The sequence below is a fragment of the Andrena cerasifolii genome, chromosome 13, assembly GCF_050908995.1.
Source record: "Andrena cerasifolii isolate SP2316 chromosome 13, iyAndCera1_principal, whole genome shotgun sequence".
In the NCBI taxonomy this organism is placed as follows: domain Eukaryota; kingdom Metazoa; phylum Arthropoda; class Insecta; order Hymenoptera; family Andrenidae; genus Andrena; species Andrena cerasifolii.
In genome coordinates this window covers 11,376,871-11,398,834 of record NC_135130.1, presented here as the reverse complement: position 1 = coordinate 11,398,834, position 21,964 = coordinate 11,376,871, and the positions used below count along the sequence as shown (strand labels likewise).

At 45.9% G+C, this 21,964-nt stretch overlaps 2 protein-coding genes across 4 annotated transcripts in view; both read left to right on the top strand.

Annotated features, from left to right (window-relative positions):
* Nucleotides 1-21,964, top strand: part of Sppl (signal peptide peptidase-like protein) — a 327,977-nt gene that overhangs the window by 77,379 nt on the left and 228,634 nt on the right. The gene's annotated exons all lie outside the window — the stretch shown is intronic.
* Nucleotides 525-20,620, top strand: LOC143375774 (uncharacterized). 3 transcript variants are annotated; one of them, XM_076825234.1, is made up of 9 exons: nt 4,116-4,506; nt 4,593-6,133; nt 8,032-8,199; nt 11,647-11,831; nt 12,933-13,171; nt 13,956-14,234; nt 18,051-18,396; nt 19,243-19,531; nt 19,773-20,620. In XM_076825234.1, exons 3-9 carry the CDS (start codon nt 8,038-8,040, stop codon nt 19,989-19,991), a joined length of 1,719 nt encoding a protein of 572 aa, XP_076681349.1. In that variant the 5' UTR covers nt 4,116-4,506; nt 4,593-6,133; nt 8,032-8,037; the 3' UTR covers nt 19,992-20,620. The 3 variants fall into 3 exon arrangements, with proteins under 3 accessions (XP_076681350.1, XP_076681349.1, XP_076681348.1); XM_076825235.1 differs by lacking the exons at nt 4,116-4,506; nt 4,593-6,133 and adding an exon at nt 525-3,698; XM_076825233.1 differs by lacking the exons at nt 4,116-4,506; nt 4,593-6,133 and having other exon boundaries at nt 8,023-8,199.

Sequence of the window (21,964 nt, the reverse complement as noted above, 5' to 3'; positions counted from 1 at the left end):
ATAAGAAAAAATACACATAATAATACGGAAAAACTAGACAAATCTGTGCTCGAATATTTATTTTAATTAAATAATTAATTGATTAACATATCAATTACTTGTATATAACTGTATCTTAATGGAAATTTGACTTTTGATTTTTTTCCCTATATATTCGTTATACTGTGCGCTAGAGGGCTACGTTTCTCGCAAGTAACGTTGCGCAGCGAGAGTATGTAAGCAGTGCAGTGCTGCAGCGATGCAGTGGATCTCAATGTCCTGAGAAAGGACGATAGGGGTTTATTCGTGATTTTTTGATAAAAATCAGTTTTTTGCTTGTTAAAGTCAAGAATTTTTATTCGATTCTGATTTTGGTTTCCTAGATATATATCTTACATCTTTGGGCGATATTTTGGGGTTCGCCACTAGCGTTATTTATGTACACTTCTCGCGCATTAATGGAGTATGTAGCACTAATCCTGCAGAATAGAAGGTTAAGTACTAACAAATACTTTTCCCTAATTTTTCACAGCACTATGTTGTTCAAATACACGTGACAACAATATAGAACATTAATCATGTTTGTGAATACATAAATGCTTCCAATTCTCTCTTTAACGTTTACTAGGGTGGGAGAAAGTAAGAATCAGGAACTATTGACACGAGTAACAAGCGTAATGTAAATTAACCCACTCGACCTCGTGTGTTTGGCGAAATGTCAGGGTTGCGATCGAGTCTGAATACTCCTTTAACGACTTTTTCTCAGCTCATATGACACGGCAGATTTATCGACTGCACTTGTATCCAATTTTGAGGTTCGTCAAGGTAGCGGGAATGTCGCGCCGAGCGTTAATGCTACATTTTATCATTACGTCACCTCTCGCGGCTTTCTACATCCTCTTCATGGTACTGTTATAAAATTTTCCTCGACATTTAATCACGTGAAAGGAATCTTACGAGCCCTGTCTCATCGTTAATACGTCGCAATAGCATAATCAGGCTCTCTACCGTGATTTAAAGGGGGAAGTGCAGATGAAGGAATTCCTTCTGTGGTATCGATCGCGATGAAATATTACCAATACGTTTCGATCGACCGGAAATATCGAGGATAGCGGTAGTAAAAGTTAAGTCCGTTTCCACCGTAATTGGATCTGTTTTTTTTTGGCGCCATAATCACTCGGAATTGGTAATTGGCGATTTCTATTAAAAGGGATCGAAGTTCGCGGCTTTAAAATCGCAGAGCGTTGAAGCTTCCCATAAATAGCGGGTTGTCCTTAAAACGTCCTTCTGCAGTGTTTTCACGCCTGACGTTACCTCGAGATCATTTACTTTCTCAGCGGCGTTCTACCGCCATTCCATTCCCGCACGTGTCCCTTTTCCTGTTTTCCCTGTCTTTTTCCCGTGACATTACCCCGCGATTAGACGCCGCAGAACGTTACGTGAAATTACGCAAGCTCGTTTCCATGAGTTTCAGAGCGTATTGCCGGGTAATCGTGGTAAGCCGTTACTTTGATGAGATTGAACTTCCTTCGACGACCGAGCCTAATGCTCGTGGACATACTGTATCCGTATCCTGTTAAAAAATGTATTGTCGTTTCATGAAAACGCAACCTGCCGATTTATAGGTTATGGAACAAGTAACTAGCCGGCAAATTAATGGGTTTTGTCGAAAAAGTGCGTAGGATCGTACAATAACGGCACACGACTTTATTAGCATTTTAAGTATTAATGCAGCAAATAGGTCGGATAATGTAACGGTACGAAAATAATGACGTCGATCAGTGGTTGCTATTAAGCTGGCGGCCGAAGGAGCTATTGTGATACTCATTTGCAAGCAACACAGGCGGAGAATTAGTGTTTTCCGGGACGTACAATCGTTTTTCAATAGGATACCTTTCGGTAGTTGGAAAACACCAAAGCTCGGTTATACACCGATACCAAATGTGCAGGAAACAATGTCTCCTCGTATTCTACGTATATAGCGAGTTAACAGTATACGTAACTCGTTTTAGTCTTCTACGGTTTAAGTGAATTGTCTCGTCGTTTCCGCACCGATGAGCAAAACTTCAGGATTGTTTATTTCAGTCATCCAGCGGATCTTTTTTCTTTTCCCCCTTTACTTTGTCGCTTTTCTACCACAGTCCCGTTGGATTGTGCTCGCAAAACGTGTCTGACATTCCGCACAACCGGAGAGGGCACGCATGCCATGCTCTTTTGCATTTTGTTTCGTCTAATCGCTCGCGGAGGTGTAAATTAGTTCTCCTGCCGCGTGGTAGGATTTGAAAACTTAATTTATGTTGCCTCTCCGGATAACATAGACTTGAGAAATTCGTAGGTTCTTATTCGTCAGCCCCTTAGGATTCTTATGTACATATTTTGATGTCCAGTTTATTTTAAGCCGATTTAAATCACGGCTAAAACGTTCATCGCTTTTAATGTCTAATTTTGTGTCTTTGATTCAATTGGCTCACGCATCGGGTATATGCAATCCGTTCTTGCGAATCGTCTCACATATTAATTGACCTGAGTAAATGGCAAAGAGAAACACTGAGATTTCGTTTTATCGTGGGTGTTCATTTATATTCTACAATTGATTCTGATGCTTGCGTAACGGATTAGTGCAATCCACGACTAAAAATGGCCCCCTCGTACGCCGTGTTGAACGGAATAAATACACGCGTTAATTAAATAATACCAAAAGCAGAAAAGGTAAGAAAAAGTGACGAGTACGATATAGCCAATTTAAAGCGTCGAAAGGAAGGCATCTCGGAAATTACTTTCACCTAATGCAACGTATCCCTGTCTCTTTTTTTTATTATTTTATGATTTGTACAAAAATTGAAAGTATAGCATAAAGGGCATGAATTTAAATAAAAAATTAAGGTGTCGCACTGTGCGATTCCTTTGCGAACACCTTGCGTAGAGCGAGGTGCGCGCGCATCTTCCACGAGTTGCGCGCGCATACCGTCGAAATGCCCGCCTTTACGGTTTCAAATTATAGGCCAACGTGTTCTCTGATAGGGAAACCGCAGCGTTGCTGCACACACGCGCCATGGGAAAGATACAAAACGAAATATATCACGTATCGGCAATGATACACCCGGCCGCGCACGAACGAAAATAAAATAGCACCGCTTATCCCTGGCAAGCCTCAGAGTCCCGAGAGATGCGGCTCGAATGGCAGCGAAAGTTCCAACTCGGCATATATTGCGGTAAAATTGAGGATAAAACGACGGATACCGCCATTATCGCGGCTCGAGTCGATGATGAATGATTATACACGAGCGTATCGAGGGATCTGTGGTCGTCGCTCCTTGAAAATTGACGATCCGGAGCATGATTTACTGTATTAAGCTGATTATCGCATTGATATGCTTCCTCGTGAAGAATACGTTGCACGGGCGAGGCAAGCTAGGGGATAAAATTCGCTATAAGCATCAGCAATCTCTGAATTACACAGCCTTGTTTGTTCACCGACCGATGCAGCCAGAAATTAGGAAGCCTTCCTGGTTGATTAAGTAACATGCTCCAAAGAAGCGTTTACACCGAAAGATGGATACTTTCTAGCCCGTTAGCTTTGTGCGCGCGTGTTCTAACGGAATTAGTGCAGTAAGGAATAGAGTCATTATGCTATCGACGAAGCTCGACCCTGAATGAAATTATCGTGACGCTGGTGAATATGAATTTGGCCTTCGAAGCCGCGACAAATTGTAAAAGCGGTAAGAAGCTTTCTATAAATACGTTTTTATGACTGGTATGTAATGTTTATGGTATTTATGAATTATGAATGACGCTGTGTAGCGGGATAGGATGAGAGGATGAGAAAAATTCGTAGGAATTCAAGTTTAAAGGTACCTCATCCTCCCTGTTTGCAGAACTGGTACACTCCGAATGAATTCCCCACCAATTTAAGAACCTACGTAATGTAATAATATGTAGGTTCTCCGCGGATCGGATAATCGGATTACGCTACTCGGATGATATCATTCTCCGAACAGCCGTACACCCGTGATCGCGGACGCTCACGCATCCACCTTTGCAGAATCGTCTTCCTCGGCCTTCGTTTAATAAGACCACACAGGTCGGGGTCTCTTCGGCAAGCTTAATTGCATTAGACTCCTCCTGAGCAACATGAAGGGCCCCAAGTGTAGTTCTAGGACTAGCTTAAATGCACCTTCTCCGTCGGAGTCCAGTAAACTGAATCCGCGGGAGGTGAAATTGCTTCGGCATCGTTGCTGGATCAAACCCTTTGATGTTGAGCATCATTCGCTGATCCGCACACCCTATAGAAGCACCTGGCATCGGGTTAAGCGAGTCGAGGAGTATCTATATAAACGCGTAGGTGGAGGGGAGACCTCAGAGGCCTCGTCGACACTGCAGAAAATCGTATTGGGGAACCGTTTCAGGATGGACAGAGAGAAGCGCTTACCCTGGGCGAAAGAGTAAGGAGAAAGGCGCAAGTGGAACCGAGATGGCGCTTGAGACGTGTCCGCAGGAGGAATCATGGGCCTGTTGGTTGTATTAGAGGTAGCGATGGGATCGACTTAATGTTCGTCAAGTTACGAAACTCTCTAAACGATTGGAATATCTTAATTTCGTCTGAGAGATTTCAGGTTCGAATTTGAAGGGAATATATATCACCAATAGCTTTAACTTTCTCCCACGTGGGACCCAAATTCGTAGCTTGGCATCAGAGCGGTGCTACCGAATGAGCGCCCTCTGTCGTTTGACAGTGGAAGCTCCCACTTGGGATGTAACAAGTGGCCCGTGTAATCTAGCTTTAGGGGCTGCGGAGAATTTTATTCGACCATTGACAATACTACCAGAACTCGCCTGATCACTGATGTTCAGCTCTACCGCGTAGAATAAGGTGTCTGAACGTGCGAATGTCTATTAGCCCACATAATGTAGGCCACTACCATCTGCAACAATCTGCAGACAAGGCATAGCGCAACGCAGGGGGACGTCCAGTTGCATACAGGCAGATCTACTCGATTTTATGCAACATTGAACTTGACGCGTCATTTAGCGGGCCCAAGAAGAACGGTCGACGAGTAATCTGGACATCGGTTGCATGTTGTCTCCATCGCTAATCAATGGGGGCCTCTCTCTACCTGCCCGGCTTAACCTGCCATCCTCCTGCAGGGGCAACGCAGCGAAGAGGCTAAAACCAGGCGGGCAGGGTGGGGGACAGGCAGCAAAGACCAGCTGGTAGGGAGAGAGACCGAGAAAGAGGGAAAGGAGAAGGGGCCCGGTTCTACCACCACTTCTCTCAGTGCCTCTCTTTCCCACCGGCGCGACGGTGCCCACCTCTGTCCCGCGAGGGCCCCGGGACTAAATTCAGGACAGAAAACCGTCCGGTTAGTTGGAGCCTGCTGGCAGAGAACGCGCATTACCCGCTGATCGCGAGCCGATCACGACAAGGTGTGGCGGCCCGTCCGAAAGAGAGAGGAGAGAAGAGAGCGAGCGGAGAAGATCGAGACCCGTCGAAACGGGCATTCGAAACGAGAAGGGGGCCCTCTCCCAGCAAAGGACAGACACACGGCGGCTCGGCGAGTTGCTCGGTCGGTCTCTCTCCCCCGTTCTGCCGCCAAGGTGGCTGGACTCCTCTCTTTCTCACACTCACTCTCCCTCGTCCGCGTTTCACTCGAGCTCTTCACGGAGGATCACCGCCATGGAGTCAGTATCCCGTGATGGTTAGGTACGCGCGAAACCACTCGCGCCGCGTCGCTGACGAGTGAACACTCTCCCTCAAGTGCGGTTTTCCCCTCGATATCCCGCTAGGCCCGAAATTCCACGGAGGGATCGCTTCCGTTCTCGAGTCGGTTCCCGCCGGCTGGTCCACTCGACGGTGCGCCCGGACACCCGCAGATATCGCGAGTGTGCATGAGCTACTACCGCAGCTGTCAGATCAACCGAGGCTCCTCTGCCTCTTTATCCGGTGGTGCACGCAGGTTTCGTGTATATACGCGGTGTGCATCAAGTAACGCACACATACGTGCCGCCTGTGCGTACCGTACAACTTCTTCCCTCCGGCCTCGACGAAACCAACGGCCTACGTACGAAGACCCGTTGACTGCTCCCCGGTGTTGCTCAATTTCTGCGAAAATCGCCTCGCCGCCAGCGCTGGACATCTTGGACCCATTCGTTGGCGGTTAGTTTTTCTTTTTATTGGTCTTTTCTAACCTAGCTCGGTTGGCTCGAGGGAAGAGTGCGGAGGATTGCTTTCGAGTAATAGTAGTAGAGGTGGGATGAAGTTCAGTGCGCGCTTGTGGATTGTGAGTTGGGTTCACGCTAAAGTACTGCTGCGATTTGAATCGCGTAGCAGCTACGAGAATTGACAGCTCGGTCGGCGTAATTGCGGTAGGATTTCAGAGTGTGGGAAATGCGAGTACTCGGATCACTTGAAACCGCCAATCTGCTTCTTTGAACCTTTTGAAATTGTTTATGACGTTCCTGGCGCAAGATTTGTGAGAGATTAAATTCCTCGGATTAATTTATCGATCGAGAGATAAACCGTTGCCAAGTCGAGAAGATTCGAACTTAATTACTTCCATTGTGGTGATGAAAGCGGCAGATTTGAAGGCTGTAATTTTCAATTGTGGTGGACGCGAGCTCCGCACTTAATTGAATCATTCGAATAATTGTATTTTCGTAACGTTTAAACGGCCGCGCTTAAAATTCTTTCGCCAAGACGTCTGCAACGTCTGTTAGGAAATAAGTGATGACTCGGTTAATCGGTGATTCGCATAATATCTTCGAATTCCTTTCGCGTAGGAAAGCTTCCGTGAAATACGAGCAGGAGAAAAACATGTTTGTCTCATGAATAATGAAAATAATTTTTTTTGATTCAACGGTGTGGAGTTATTTGCGATAACAGTACACATTATTCGACATCTGAGAACGAGATGTTATAATTAAAGTTTGAATTTCGAAATTCAATCCAAGCAAACAAATACGAAAGTAAATATTGACATACGTACACGACATACGCAGTTAATATAAAAGACGAAAATCTGCTTTAAGAGTGACGCATTTAACGGTGTGCAACCAGGTAACCGAATGCGATTCATTATTAAAAGAAACATAACTCTTCTCGTAAACGGTGCTGTGCCCCTAGGTATACCGGGGCCTATTACATATTTACGGCTACATGCGAGCGTATGGGATTTCGAAACGCGTGTAATGCATAAGTAAAGAGAACAAACCTGTACCGTAGGAGTGGACCGTACAAGTGTACAGTTTTTCATACCTTCAAACGCATGCGCGTCGAGTAACTCAAATTCGGTTATGTCGCAAAAGCGAAAGTCTTCGGATTTCAAAGTTTCAAGATTTTAATCGTTAAAGAAAAATAGCTTTATTTCTATTGGGTATATTTTATTTCTTTTTATTTCTTTACAATGCCTTTCAATGAATTATTTAATAGTGAGTATAATTAATATTATTTTTAATTTTCTGCAGGTTTTGTTTTTAAGCCTAAAATGGAACTATGTCTTGGTAGTTTTAATAATTGAATAATGCAAGGGTTGTTCCATGGGTTGGTAATTTTTTACAGAATAAAATCATGGGATCTGTACTGTGTTTAACTAATTTTGGCCATTTCGAGGCTAGGCCCAATTAATAATCGTTCATAGAAGGTTGACATTGATCTTCGCGCAATTCCTTCCGGTTCCCGAGGTATTTCCGCTTTAGACACGCCATCGATGCGATGCAGATCGGTGGGAACCGATTCTTCGCGAGACGGATAACGTAGAAACGGGTTTAAGCGTGAAAGTAATTGAGGAAGTGGATGAACAGGCAGGCTGCTCGTGTTCTTCGTGAAACAGGAACGGTGTAAGCTTACTTCGCGGAAAATCGTTCCTTTTACTCGCGGCAAAAGTTCTGGGCCCCTAACCGAAGGCTGAGAAAAATAGCAGTGGCAAATGGCCATTAGTACCTATCCCTACCTCCTCTCGTCATTGCGAAAATTAAATTCGAGAACAGGGAACCCATATCCTAAATATGTCTACCAACGAAGTTAAAGCCAAGCGTGTCTTCTGTTGCATGGAGCAGTGTGTGATGGCCCTGCGGTTGAGGAGCAGCAAGGATGTCAAGAAGAGCTCGTACTACGTTTGGTACCTGGGCGCGAGGGAGGCCAAGGGGGTGGATGCTATGCCCGGTGCCATAGCTTACCTGCTCGAACGAGAACGACTTCAGGAGCCTTTCAAGGTCACGCTGCAGGTGAGCGGTACCATTCAGAGATCCGGTTCGCACAGCCGAAAATATCGCGGCAAGGAGAATTAACTGTCCGCTGGGGGAGGTTAGAACGGAGGGTCCGTTCTTCTACGCACTTGTTTTTTCGCCCTCTCGAGAGTGGCTCGGTTTCGTCCATGGGTGGCAGTGAAAGCAGTGTCCGCGGGTCGAATATAAAAATCACGGATTTATGACCTCAGCCTACATACCAAAATCTCCGAGCCTCGACCCGCTCGCGACGGTTATCAGCTTCCTCGGGAACCGTCGTGTTTTTTAGCCGAAATGGTCCCCGAGCGGGGAAACTGGAGGGGCGAGGGCCCCGGATTAACGATCGCCCGGGCCTTGACGGGCAACCTTCTGAAATCGGAGACCAAACAAACGCCGCGCAGACTCGCGATATGCAAATTACTTTGATGGCTAAATCTCGGGGGACATTTTCGTTTTCAGGATCGACGGTAAAGGAATTTTTGGGGCGGGACAATGGGAGGATCGACGGTTTATTTGCAAATATCATTTCAGCTTTCGGGCTATTCCCGTGCGGGAATTCGATTTTTCTAGAGTTTTCTTTTCTGCGCGCGGGATTATAGCCTTCTTCTCAGGATGTTTGTGTCCCAGGCATTGAAGTCTCTAAAATATAGCCGTGTATATAGTACGGGTAGGTGGTTTCTACACGATACACTGGACACTGTTTTTTGCCGATCGGTTAGGGGAAAGTTAAACGAAATTCATGTAAAGTAAGTAGTGTATCATTTGATACATAGATGGCATTGTGTTTAATTATCAATTATTAGGTAGGAGAAGATGGCGTATTGCTTCAAATTTAAGAACCAGTAAACAAGCGACTATTCAAAGGAACAGACTTAATAAGTCAGCCCTCGTTAGAAGTTTTCGAAGGTTGTATCTTGTTAGATGATTTTTAAGAAGATTTTATATGCCTTTTCTTGTATATTAATGTTTAAATTATTAATGTATACATAATCATATACTCGGCAGAAAATAGTGTCGAGCAGTGTATCTTTCTGAAACTCTCTTGGCTTTGCGGGCGTGGTACCGTCTCCCGCGGATTCAGAGACAGAAATTAATTTGCCAGAGAAAATTAATAAAACGCCGCACACCAGCTAATTAGATAAGCGCAGTAACAAATTCGTTGACCCGAATCTTACAGAAACCGGCACGCCGCTAATATATCCGGCTGGTTCGATATGGGAAAGAGAAAATAAATGGACGACACCGAAATTGTCCCGCGACCGTTAAGCTGGCATGTTTGCTCGGCATTCCCGTTGCGTGTCAATCGAAATTTGCAAAAGGGGCTCGCGGGCCAGTTTAAAAACGCCCTCATTGCTCGCCGTCGCAGCCGCACGGAGCAAATTGCTGACACGCCACTCGCGTGCGCGAAATCTGACGGCGCGGCGAGAAAATGGATGGGCCTCCGGTTCCAACTCTTTCGCCTCAAATCCCGAAATTTTAAAGGGCAGAGATTTGTTTAGTAAAAACACCACTTCTGGAGCAGAATTGTATTTCGTCCCCGATTCTTTGCGCAGGATGACGGTTATTCAGGAGGATCGTTAAGTTTTATTTATTTATATGCGGATTTATTTATTTGTTTACGAATTTATTTATTTTGTTACGGATTTATTTATTTATTTGTTTACGAATTTATTTATTTATTTACGGATTTATTTATTTATGAATTTATTTATTTATCCTCGGTTTTGTGAACCATAAGCTCTTTTACAATTTTTACCAGGACATTCGTTAAATTAATGTCCCCTTTTTTATCACTGATTCAATCTATGTAGATGAAAGAAGGTATGTCAGAAATCTCACGTCCCAGGGAGGACCTCTGCGTTGTTTTTCGCGCTGTTTGACACCCGTGAAACAAAGGTGTCCTTATCGCAGTGGCTCCATCTTAATGGATGCGTTTCCAGGTAGATTCGGTCATCGTAGGTCGCTGCCTAAAAAGAAATATTACGAAATCCCGGGGCTCCCGCTAATTATTGTGTAAGTGTAATTTTATAGTTGCGAGAGAGCTACGTGCTCGCCTTGAGAATATTTTACAGCCGTGAATTTTCGCGAGGGCCACGACCGAGCCTCAGCGAGCAATTTTCTGTAGAGTAAAAATTGCATGTCATTTTCTGCGGTCGATTTCGTCGCGACCGCAGATGCGAGGACACACTGTGATTGTCTCTTCGTTCCCGTTTTGACGACGAGCATTCGCGCTCGTTGCACTTCTGGTCCTTTCGCCTGGGATTATCCCTTCGTGGCCTTGAATAGAATGCTCACCGTTCTCCCTTTTGTGGCTCCGAGGAAAAAAATTAGAAATCTCGTTTGTGTTTTGGCAATCCAACTGGAGGAGCAGTGCCTTTTGTGCTACATCATGTTCGCGAGTGAAGCACGTGAAAAAATGGTCCATCACTCATCGAAATGAGGCAATGGCCCCTAATGGCCACGCTAATGAAATGCCGGATGGCCTCTGGGTAATTTCAATGCTCTGGGCGACTATATAATAACTATCGATATGCTATTATGCTCGTTGCTGTCGTAAAATAGAGAAAGTTCTATTTTTGTAATATCGTGTTCACTTTCATCGTTCCGCTGTTATTATTTGCTTTCCAAAAGGAAACTGTGTTTTTACGCGCCCGTGGACGGTACACGCGTTGCATTGTCCTGGGGAAAGCCTTTCCTTTATAATAATAAACCAAGTTTATTCATCAAACATGGCGATCCAGGGATATTGAACTTCAGTCGCGCCATGTATCTATTAAACTCGCCATGGCCATCCATTCACAATACGGTCAGTGCTTTTTCATCTGTATATGTAAAACTGTTGGGTTACTACTGATTCATCAACGCCCAGTCTAAGCCGTTGAACCTACAAACATGAATTTCGGAGAGTATATTTCTTTTATATTCTGATAAGAAGGGATTTTTTGAAATTCCATCGCCTAGGGGTTAAAATGGGGTATTTTCTCGGACGCCTTAAGGGGGCGTTCCGGTCTAGAACCCATACAAAATTAAAACCGACTTCAGGAAAATAAAATTCAACTAAAAAGTAAAAAATATTTTTTTCCCTTATTTAATCTACGACTCCCAATTTTTTTAAGTCGGCGCCAGATTTACACGGTGCAAATGATGAGGCGCCGACCAAAAAATATGAGAGTCGTAGATTAAATAAGGGAAACAATTATTTTACCTTTTAGTGCAATTTTATTTCGTTGAGATCGATTTTAATTTTAATTTTTTTTTATTTTTAACTTTTTAGTTTTATATATATTGACACAACATGCTGAGGAGTTATGTGGGGACAAACATATATATATATAAAATACGTACGGGTCGAATCTATAACCTCCTCCTTTTTGAAGTCGGTTAAAAATAGGTGATTCCGCGCGCCACACGCGTAGTTTATTAAAATGATCGCTTTACGATCACCAGGTGAGCAATAAGGGCTTGAAGATTATACAGACGGTCCACCCAGGAGGATCGACGAGGTCTGCTGTTAAACATTTGGTACCAGGCCACGCTGTGCTGGCAGCTGTGCAACGGGAGGACGTAGTGGCGGCCACACTTTTGCTCCCTAATCCAGCCACCAACAATCCTGTACACGTGCACGCATACAGGTCAGTAGGAGGAAATTATTCGTCCTTAATTCAGAGGGAATTACAATGTTAGTGGAGGTGCTGTAGTTGCAAATACGACCACCTTAAAGGACAGGTGGCGCTGCCATCGGACTGGGTAGCTCACAGCGCAGACGTGATTAACTTATTACGCTAGATTTGAATTTTAAACTTGAGAGTAAACATCGGGGTATTACTACAAATTGATTCCTCAAAGTATAACTAAACTGAAGCCTGTACAACACAGTAACGCAGCACGTTCGCACAGCCTAATAATAGACAGCGATATTAATTAGCAGATAATTGCCTACAAAGCAACATAATCGCATTACCGATTCCTTAGACTCTCCTGGGATTATCCGAAGCACGTTAATCTGTGGTTGCAACTTCGTTAGGCAGGCTAACTCGTTAATTCTTCTTCTCTTCATTGGTAGTATCAAACCGATTTGCAAGAATTTTCCGATCAGCCACGGAAAAGTGGAATTGACTTCTTCCACTATATAAATCGTTTCAGATCCCAGCTATTATACGCCGTGCTCTGTATCGCTAATTAACAATTTCCACGATTCTAACGGGTTGTTAATAATGCGCGCGAGTTCACGCTCGCGTCATGCTAATTCCGTGGCCGCGAGAACAACCTTGGCATTGGAAAACAAGAGGATCGGCATAATTTTCATTCTGTATCCGATCCGTGGGAAAAAGGTTCGCGGATTATTCCTCGCTTCTTTGCCGCGTAACGCTCGATTATACAATATGGCCGCTGAATTCATGAATCGAAGATTTCGATCGGAACCAGGTAAATGGTTCATCGGGGCCGCGTGATAGTTCGCTGACCGCGATTTCTTGCAGAGTTCGCGGCAAATAATAAAGGTCACTGATTACGAGATGCGATGATAATTGTGGCTGATTAGAAATTAAAAGCTGGCCGCTTGGGAACGCGGCATGAAAGGTTCATTCGTTGGATCTGTGTTGTTAGATCGGTATCTCCGAGTTCTCGGCTACCTTCGTGGCTTTATAGGAAGCCAGTTTGAAAAAAAAGTATTCTGTGCCGGTTTAATAGACTTCTCTCTGTATTTGACAAATTTTTCATGCTTCTGATTTCAGATGCGACTCCGTGGAAACGGCCGAATTGCTGGGCGGTCAGTTGAAAGCGTTGGCCTCGCACACCGACAATTTGGCCAGGGTCACTTCGCTGGAAGGCAGAGTTCGTAGTAATTTGGGCAGCGATGGTAGGAGCACCAGGGAGTCGGAGTCCTCGGAGGGCAGCGGCGAGCTTAGGCACGACCCCGTGCAAACCACGACGATATATGAATCATTGGCTGCTGAGCTACGCGCTAAACTGGGTAAATACTTATTTTCAAAGTGGCTATCGCTGTTTGAGCAACAAAATTTCAAGCGCTTTGCAATAATCTTTTTTTTTAATCACCTTAAAGTAGCATTAAAATAAATAAAATGGCAAACAAAATAATTCTTCTGAAATAGCTGTAAGGTTCATTACAATGCAACGCAAGCGTAGACACAACCAAAATCGTAAACGTAATCGTAATTGCAAGCTTGAGAGCGGTCGCAATCAAATCTCGGTCCGTGGACCGCCTGTGGCGCAATACCAGTATCACGTGACGCCATGCGCATGTGGCGCACGCAAGTTCGTCACGTGACACGCAGGCGTGCGCCGCGCGCGGTGCAGCGGTACGTCTCGGCAGCAAAAACGCGCAGAGGAGCTGCGGGTGCGTAACGAAGGTTGCATAATGGTCAGGCGTCGTCGAACTTCCATGACGCGTAAAGAAATGAGAGCAATGAAACTTTGATTAATCCAGCGTCAACAAGATGGAGTGTCACAGACCCCAAAATTTTTAAATTGACTATAGCCTTTTAACAAAGCGTGGCAGTGAGTCGTGCCTCAGTGCAGTTTCCCCGCATACGTTATTTGGGAGAGTCTATGGGACCCCACCTTACCACTTTTGTTACACTTCCCACCTGGGTTGACTCCACTTTAATTAAAATTTGAATGTTAGGAAATACCTAACTTAAAGAGCCAAGTTCACGCGCAAACGCATCAACAGGTAAAGATTGATAGAAATATAGGGGATGAAGCGTCTTAACAAGGGACGACTTGTCTCGTTTCAGGCAGAGGCAATTCGGGGGACAATGATGTCGGTCCGATTCTTCTGCCCCCAAGGGATTACGATACCGTTCACAGACACCGTGGTAATTTGGCTGGCATCGAATTCAGGCGTTGCCTGAATCAAACGATCGTAGGCGGTAGTACCATGGTTGACAGAGGCGGCACGAGAAGCGCCGCCAGCAGTGGAATAGGTTCGGACAGTGCTGCTACGCCCCCGCCTTATCAGAGCCATCATCCTTTGGGCCCAAGACCGTCCAGACCATCCAGAGATTCTTCCTCGGGTGAGTGGATTATATCGAACTTTGGTCGCCAGTTACGTCGCATCATCTTGCTGTTCTCGTATTCTGAGAACGTCCTATCCGGCTCTGGTGGATTAGTCAAACTACGGGGGTGTCTGTAAAAATGATGTCACGTGCGAGGCATCGAAAGTGCTTTGCGACAGATACCGCGTTAAGTAGTACGAAGCGTCCGAGGATTACGACGTAACGTAGGCGTGTGAATAACTTTTGTAACGACTCTATAGTCATGCCGTGTGAGGTTTATCGTGAATGAGAGGCGCGAGTGAGCGCAGAATTCACCGTGACTGCGATGCAAAGGACGCTTTGATTCTACACCGCTGCTGGCGCTCCTACCTGTTGTCCAGCTTCGTCGCGAACCGGCGGTAGTAAAATAATTATCGCGCTAATTGCGCCGTGGAAAGTGGTTCGTCACTCTCCTAGGAAATTAGGCGGTCTGCTTGAACGCATCATTACGTCGTCTAAGCGATTGCACCCGCAGCTGATGCTGCACGAAAGTGAAAGTCCCGGGGTTCGTGTCTTCCTGGTCCCAGTCAGGAAACGATTCCGCGTCCCATAATAATTCTCTTCATGGCGAAACAGATGGAGCGTGGAAGGCTCCTTTTCCTTGAGCACACTTGGAGATCTATCGTGTTCCGCGCAGCCCTTGTGGTTGTGGGATGACTCGGAGTTCTAGGATCGCGGATGATATACCAGCCAGAAGTGTCTATGATGAATTATACAAAATGAAGGAGCTTGAATTGCCATGCACTAGAGTGACCCATCTAAATCCAAGAATTAATCCACGTAGTCCCCCACACGACTATGGTCTACGTTCAGCCACCAATGGAATTCGATGATTGCGCAATCGCAAGAATTCGAAATGAGAGAGAACGGAGACATTCCAATTGATTCGTTCGACGCGCCTTTCTCGTTTCCAAAATCGCAAACTTTCTCCGGCTAGGACCGTGTTTAGCAGTCGGGATGAGGCCCCCGGTGAGATTCGTCAATGAAGTGCCGGGATCGCTGTTGAAAGAGAGAAGTGAAAGTGGACGATCGAATTCGTTGTTAGACGGACGTTCACGGTGGCGGTGGACGTTTTCGCATTCCCAGCGCGGACACGAGGAGAAAGAAAAATCGAGGAGGCTCGCCATCACGGGCGAAGAAACGATTTTTCGTTTAGCCGTCGCGGAACTGGGTTACCGGGTCGCCTTCCGCCCGGTTTTCTACGAGCGCCGATAAGATTCGAGGCGGAACACACCTGTTCCAGCTGGTAGAAAGCGCCCAAATTTTTGTCACCGCCGCTGCTATGAATTTCCGTGTGGCAACTCGTTTTCACTTGAGCTTCGTCGACAAGAGTACAGCTAAAACACCTAAAATTATCTTGGTCAGGACCCTCCCGAAAAGAAGGCTCGCTTCTTCCAAAGTATTGGTCCCTGCCACTGAAGGGTGCAACGGACGAGGCTGCAGTTCGCTAGCATATAATTGTGCCTGAAGAATCGGTACTCCTGCTTCAAGAAGAAGAAGCAACATCGGAGGGAGGCGAGCGTGGCCTCGGATCGAAGCTTCAAAGTCAGCCCGCAAGTTTTGTTGGGCGTGCCTTCCTCTCGGGAAACACGTTTTTATCGGACGACTGACCTATATAGAGTAAACGAATAAATTTCGTCGCGAAGAGGGAAAAAAGAGCAAGGATATTCCTCTCGTATCCGCGGCTGCCAAGAGACCTGACTCGGCGTTAACTACGTACACGAGAGAGATTGTGTTGGGCACCTGTTACAGCGGAGGGAATACCGTTAGGACGTCGTGTCAGCGGCAGGTACCAGCCTACGGGTATACACATACATCATCCTGGCTCCGTGGCTGTACCAGCCGGCAAAAATCGAGCTGCTTTGACACTGGGGGACCGGTGTCGATCCCTGCTACCGGAATTTGTACAAGCAGTGGAGTACATACACGGGAGCCTGTTGCTAGCTGATTTCTTATCTACGAGCGGGAGGTTGTCTAGCAGAATTGAAATGTAGAAAGTTCGGTGACTGTTCAGAAGTTGCAGGAAAATCTCGGGGCTCTGTTTCCTTGCCAGATGCAATTAAACTGCGAATGGATTAAGAATCGTCCGGCAGATTTACAACCTTAACGAGACCGTGCATCATGTTCCTGGGTTTTGATTATTTTCTAGCCGCACGTGCCACTGACCGACTAAACCGACTTTTCACCGGCATGAAAATCGAAATACTATTCATGTTTGCATGGGGTTATCATCAATTATGCTACACCTCTTCTTTGACAGTCTAGCAGTGTTACTAGTAGAATACTTAAATGGTGGATATCATAACTGGAGAGATTATCATTGAAAGGAACTATGAGCTCGATCTTAGAGTCCCTATTGCAAGAATTCTGAAATGGTTCCTTTGTACTTGGAAAAGACAGGGAACTGTTGAACACCAAAGCAAAGCTAGACCCGCTAGCAGTAGCGTCGTTATATGATTCGTCTTTCTAGGGCCAAGGAAGAACCCGTTTTGCAACAGGTGTCTCGGGGACACGGTGCAGGACTCTGATCACGATTTCCACGTTCGTATCTCCATATAAGCGCCGCTTCTCTGCCCTCCTCCTCCGCCTCTCATGTAGACCGCGATCTGGCACACTTTGCCAGTTGGATGTGCTCACGATTTGCGTATGTGCCGGTGGACTGGCGCGGCGATGCATCGCGTGAAACTATCCCGAGCTTCCCAGATTCTGAACGGCGATTAGCCCGATGCCGATTAATTTATCGCCCCGTTGAGTAACTACTTTGCCACGGATATGTTACTCCGTTTCGACGGTTTCAGGCTTCGCTGGCTCTTCAGTGGTGTGATTAAAAGATGATCGCGTGTAACCCGGCTCAATGTTTTTCGCACGAGTCACTCGGGGACCTGCCGAGTATGCGCGAATGTGAATTTTTTGGTTCGAGGGGAATTTTAATGTTTGAATAAGTTTATCTGCGATTCGTCATACTGATTATTTCCTACAATTTAAACTGTTCCCCATTCATGTATCTAATCTCGTTTGTTATTTAAATTTCCCGCCAGTCGCGCGACTGAAAAATCAATGGCGGCACTTTATCTCCCAACGCGCAGCCGCGAGTAATTGCAATCGCCTCGCAGAAGCGGCGAACACTGGCGTTGCATTACCCTCGGCGATGATATTAAGAAGATCCCAGGCTCTTTGCCTATTAACTTTTACCTAGCGCGGCAACGGCATTCCACGTTCTCGATTATTGCGCAAAGGAGCTCTCGAAAGGCGCATTTCCATGCGGGAGCGCTCGCGCGCGAACCAGCCGCTGGTACTCGGTGACGATAATAACTATGATCGCGATAGCAGCGACGACGATATAATGATGATGACGACGATGATGGGACACCGAGTTAGCCTACGAACCACCTGAATTCGCGTGTAAATCGACCTCGTGGGAGGTCACAGGGAACAAAGTTCCGCATTCTCGGCCCACAGCCCGGGGCTTCTCTCAGCCTCCTCCTCGTGTCTCTACGAACCTCGTCTCCTTCTTCGTTTCCAGCTTCTTCTCGAACCTCCATGACCTCTTCCCCGAGAGATACCAGAGTATTCTGGCGACCAGTCTCTCGGCTGTCGCGACAGGTTACCTGATAAAAGAGAAATTGTGGCTTTTACCTTGAAGTTCCTTGCCAGTTTTTCTCGTCCCACTGACTCGGCCATGGCTGGGGACAGGTTTGCTCGGGCGACGGGGACTATTGCTATTCATTGTTCGGATGAACTTTTCTCGGCTGCTTTCAACAGAATAATGAAAGCGACGATTGCCATTTGGTTCAGATGACGACTGGGGAGCGCCAGCAGAAGAGAACGACTATCTTCCAGAGACGGAGACAACAGCGACGAGCATGACACTGCCGCGGCTGCCTCGGAGCCCCGAAAGGTTGCCCAGCCAACTGAACAGGGGCGTCTCGCCGAGCTGCAATAGAAGCCGCCGGGCTCCAGAGTTCAGGCAACGATCGCCCAGCCCTCAGTACCAACCCAGAATCAGCCCTGGAGAGGTGACCAGTCCCAGGGAGAGATTCCAGGACGCCAAGGAGATGTTCAGGGCTATGGAGAGGGAGGCCATTGGAAGGCCTGTTCTATCCAGGCAGAGAGAAGTTGAGAGTCATCATCCTGTACACAGGTAGACCGCAAATATTTCTCCTCGATATTTCGCCTGTGCATGTTAGTACCCGAAGGGAAAGTGAATAAGGATCTATCTAGCCCTGAATTGTACTAGACCCGGTCCTTCTGCATCCTAGTCAACTTTCAAATCGCCAAGAAAGTCTCACGATCACTATGTCAACCGGCGACCTTAACCACTTCGTCAGTTTCATTTTCTAATCCAGAAAAACCTGACGGACTAACATCCTCCTGTAAGAAATAGCTATCCAACTTCATTTTCTCTCGGTCAACCAGGCGGACTAGTTTGAAAAGACCGCATATTATCCGCGTCCATGGTTTTTCCCCGTCGGCGGTCGTTTTGGGCCAGCAACCACGGGTGTCAATCTCGAGTAAAAGCCGTCAGGCCGCTTAGAGAGCCAGTGAACACGCTTGCCGCTTCTGATATTCGCCTCAGGTGTGCACGCTGCTGCTCATATCACACTCTGTCTGCCATCCCAGAACATTTAACGTTAATGTAACCGATTTGACAACCTGATTTGAGCAACCTCGAAGAGTCATGATAAATGTCCCTGTCGATGAGCTGCAGCTCCGTTGACGATTTATTTCGCGGAGAACGGCTGGCTGTGCTAGAAGTGGCACGTTGCAAGTGGAACGAATTCGGAAGTGGCACGACGATTCACTAGAGTTCTATAGACGCTTTGGTCGGAAAATAATAGAAGCTTTTCATCTAGCTATATGTTGTTGCACAACCCTAACTCGCAGCTTAGAGGCGAATAAATATCGTAAATGGGTAATGCAAAGTAGCACGCGATAAATTGTAAGGAGGCAGTAGTTTTTAATTGATTTCTTCCTCTGAATGCGACAGGGTCGAGTCAGCCAGGCAGGCCCACGAGGACCAACCGGCTCGACAGCATCCAACCAGCAACAGTTCAACGACTGGCCACGAGCACCTGATCAGACGGAATCATTCGGAAGTATCAGAACGGGAGAACGAAGTTTCTTACAGAGGCCGTCCACGGCCGCGAACCCATCATTATGCGATGGAACGCCCACCGGAGCAAGAGGTCTCGAGGCCTCGGCCGAGAAGCTTCTACGAAAACCCGACGGTTGGAAGAGACTTCCGAGATCAAAGGAACCTCGTCGATCCGAGGGAGGTAAGGGTCATTGATTCCATCTCTTCTCCCTTCAGATTCCTGATATAGCAAAGTCCCTCGGAACATTCTATCTACAAGTCTGTATCTCATCTTAACGAAAACAGACAGAGTACTCACTTTATCGGCCCCTGTGTATCTAGTAAACAGCTAAAAGGTTAAGTCAACGATCACGAAAGTGCTAAAATCCCGTGCAAACGGCATCTGTCGTGACTCACATCTAAAAACGATCATCTACCGACAGGTTCGGGACTTCCGCGACCGCGCGCACGTGAGGGAAATACGCGAGAAGGTGCGCGCCAGAGCTGCCACCTACCAGGAACTCTCTGAACACGAGCGATACCCCGGCTTGGATCGCGACAGTGCCAGACCGCCCCTGGAGATTGTGCCCACGCCAAGCAGATACCGCCACAGCTACGCTGAACCGCCGCGGCTCGGCCTGGCGGCGCTGCATCCGTACTGAGCAGAGGGCCTCGTTGTTAACTAATAAATTATTTAATTAATCGACGTATCGTTATCGTACTACCCTAGTGTCTCGACCAGACTGTGCGACGCTTTTAAACAGATTTAATGGAAATATAGTTCTTGATAGAAATAGGAGGGTTGGTCGAATGGGAACCTTGGGACGAAGTTATCTCGACTGAAAGCAATGTTAGAATCACTTCTTCGTCCGGGCGAACAGTAATCACAGAAAGGTATTTGTAATACTTTTACGCGAGTGTACCGAGGAGTGAGAATTTTTGTACTGTTTGCGCGGAATGTCCAGGGTTTGCGTTCGCACGTGCCCTTGTAGGTTCAAGGAGACCCGTGCATTCCTTGCGGTGAATTACGCAGGGGGCGCAGTGCTCAGTCTAAGACGAATGGAGATTTGAAAATTATTATTCTTCTTGTATCTACGACCCCACGTCCCGCTGCGTCGTCGTCAGGATCGAGATTCTCGATCAGAGTATCGCTCGTTGACTCTCGAATGCGACTCCGTCCACTATATTGTTATCCGCGCCCGGACGCTAGACTAACGATAATGCTAGGAATAATAACAGTAAGTAACACTGACAGTAACAGTAACAATAATAAAGATTAATAACAATAAAACTTGTTTTTTTTTTCATTCCTCGGAGGTTTTGTGAGTGATATTGAAAAGGCTTTTATCGGACTACTCAGCGAAGACGTACTTCAACTATTCGCGTCACGATGCACGAGAGAAACCCAAAGGTTCCGAATGTATGCGCCATGCAAATCTCAGGGGACTGCGTAATAAATGTTTCATGGAGAAAGAACCTTCTTGCAAATGTGCACGAGACGAGATGTATGCAGAATTCTGTTTCCAATTTCTTTTACATTCTCAGTACCTGATTGGATCGATTCGAATGGAACACCCAGTACATCTAATCACCACTTATTTTCCTTCCGCCTGCTGTTCAATTTTAATAGCGTTAAAAAAACGTTTTGAAAGCAAAAAGGCATTAGACTCGTTAAAACAAGTGCTTCCAGTAATAAAGTCTTACCGGATTATCAGTTGCCAGGAATTTCGTGTTTAAAATGCGATGCGAGCATTAACTTGAGCGCGCTAATACGAGCGTCTTCTCGCTTTACATATACTACTTAAATTCATTAACACCGTTCCCGAAATGATCTGCAGAAAAAGTTTCTCTGGTAAGCCGTCAGCACACGTCCGACCAGGATCACGTACGGCGGCTCGTTAAATTGCTTTCATGGTTAACGGAGCAGGAAGTGGCCGGTTTGCATTGTTCCAGTGTCTATAGTTGTTGCACGAATAACAAATGAATAGAAAGTCTTTCGCGCCGGGGAGCAAATAAATCTCGAGCTCATTCGTTCCTTTTTTTCCTTTTCGGTGCCTCGACCCGTTGCGTTTTAAAGACCGGGAGAAATTAAAAGGATTTTCTTTTTACAGAGAAGGAAAAACACTAATCTCCAGCATAGATCAATGTTTAGTCGCTCTTTATCGCGTGAAAAACGTAATTATCTATATATCACATAGCAGTGTGCTTGTGTTTTAATAGTTCATTCACAGAAAATTACCATTTTACCTTTAACGACATCAAAATTATTATTAACACAAGATTTGGTAAAACAATTTTCTCCATAGTATTCCCTGCGCAGAGAAACATATTGTTTTTATTAGATTCTTTTTTCTACTTCAGTAACCCTCTCTGACTAGTTCCTTCGTTTTGCGGTGGCGGCGCCACCTGTCTCTTCCTACGTTAAACTCTCTCGCATAAGGGATATCGTCAGGCTCTACTAAACCGTTATACTTTAATATAACATTGAAACTTTACGTTTATAACAAAATATGCGTTTCGAACAATCTATTTTCAGTTCTTCCTCAAAAGATGAATACACAATATCCTGAAAATAACACCAAATGCAGGAACTTCTATAATTAAAGTCAGAACAACAAGATCGAGCCTGCAATTC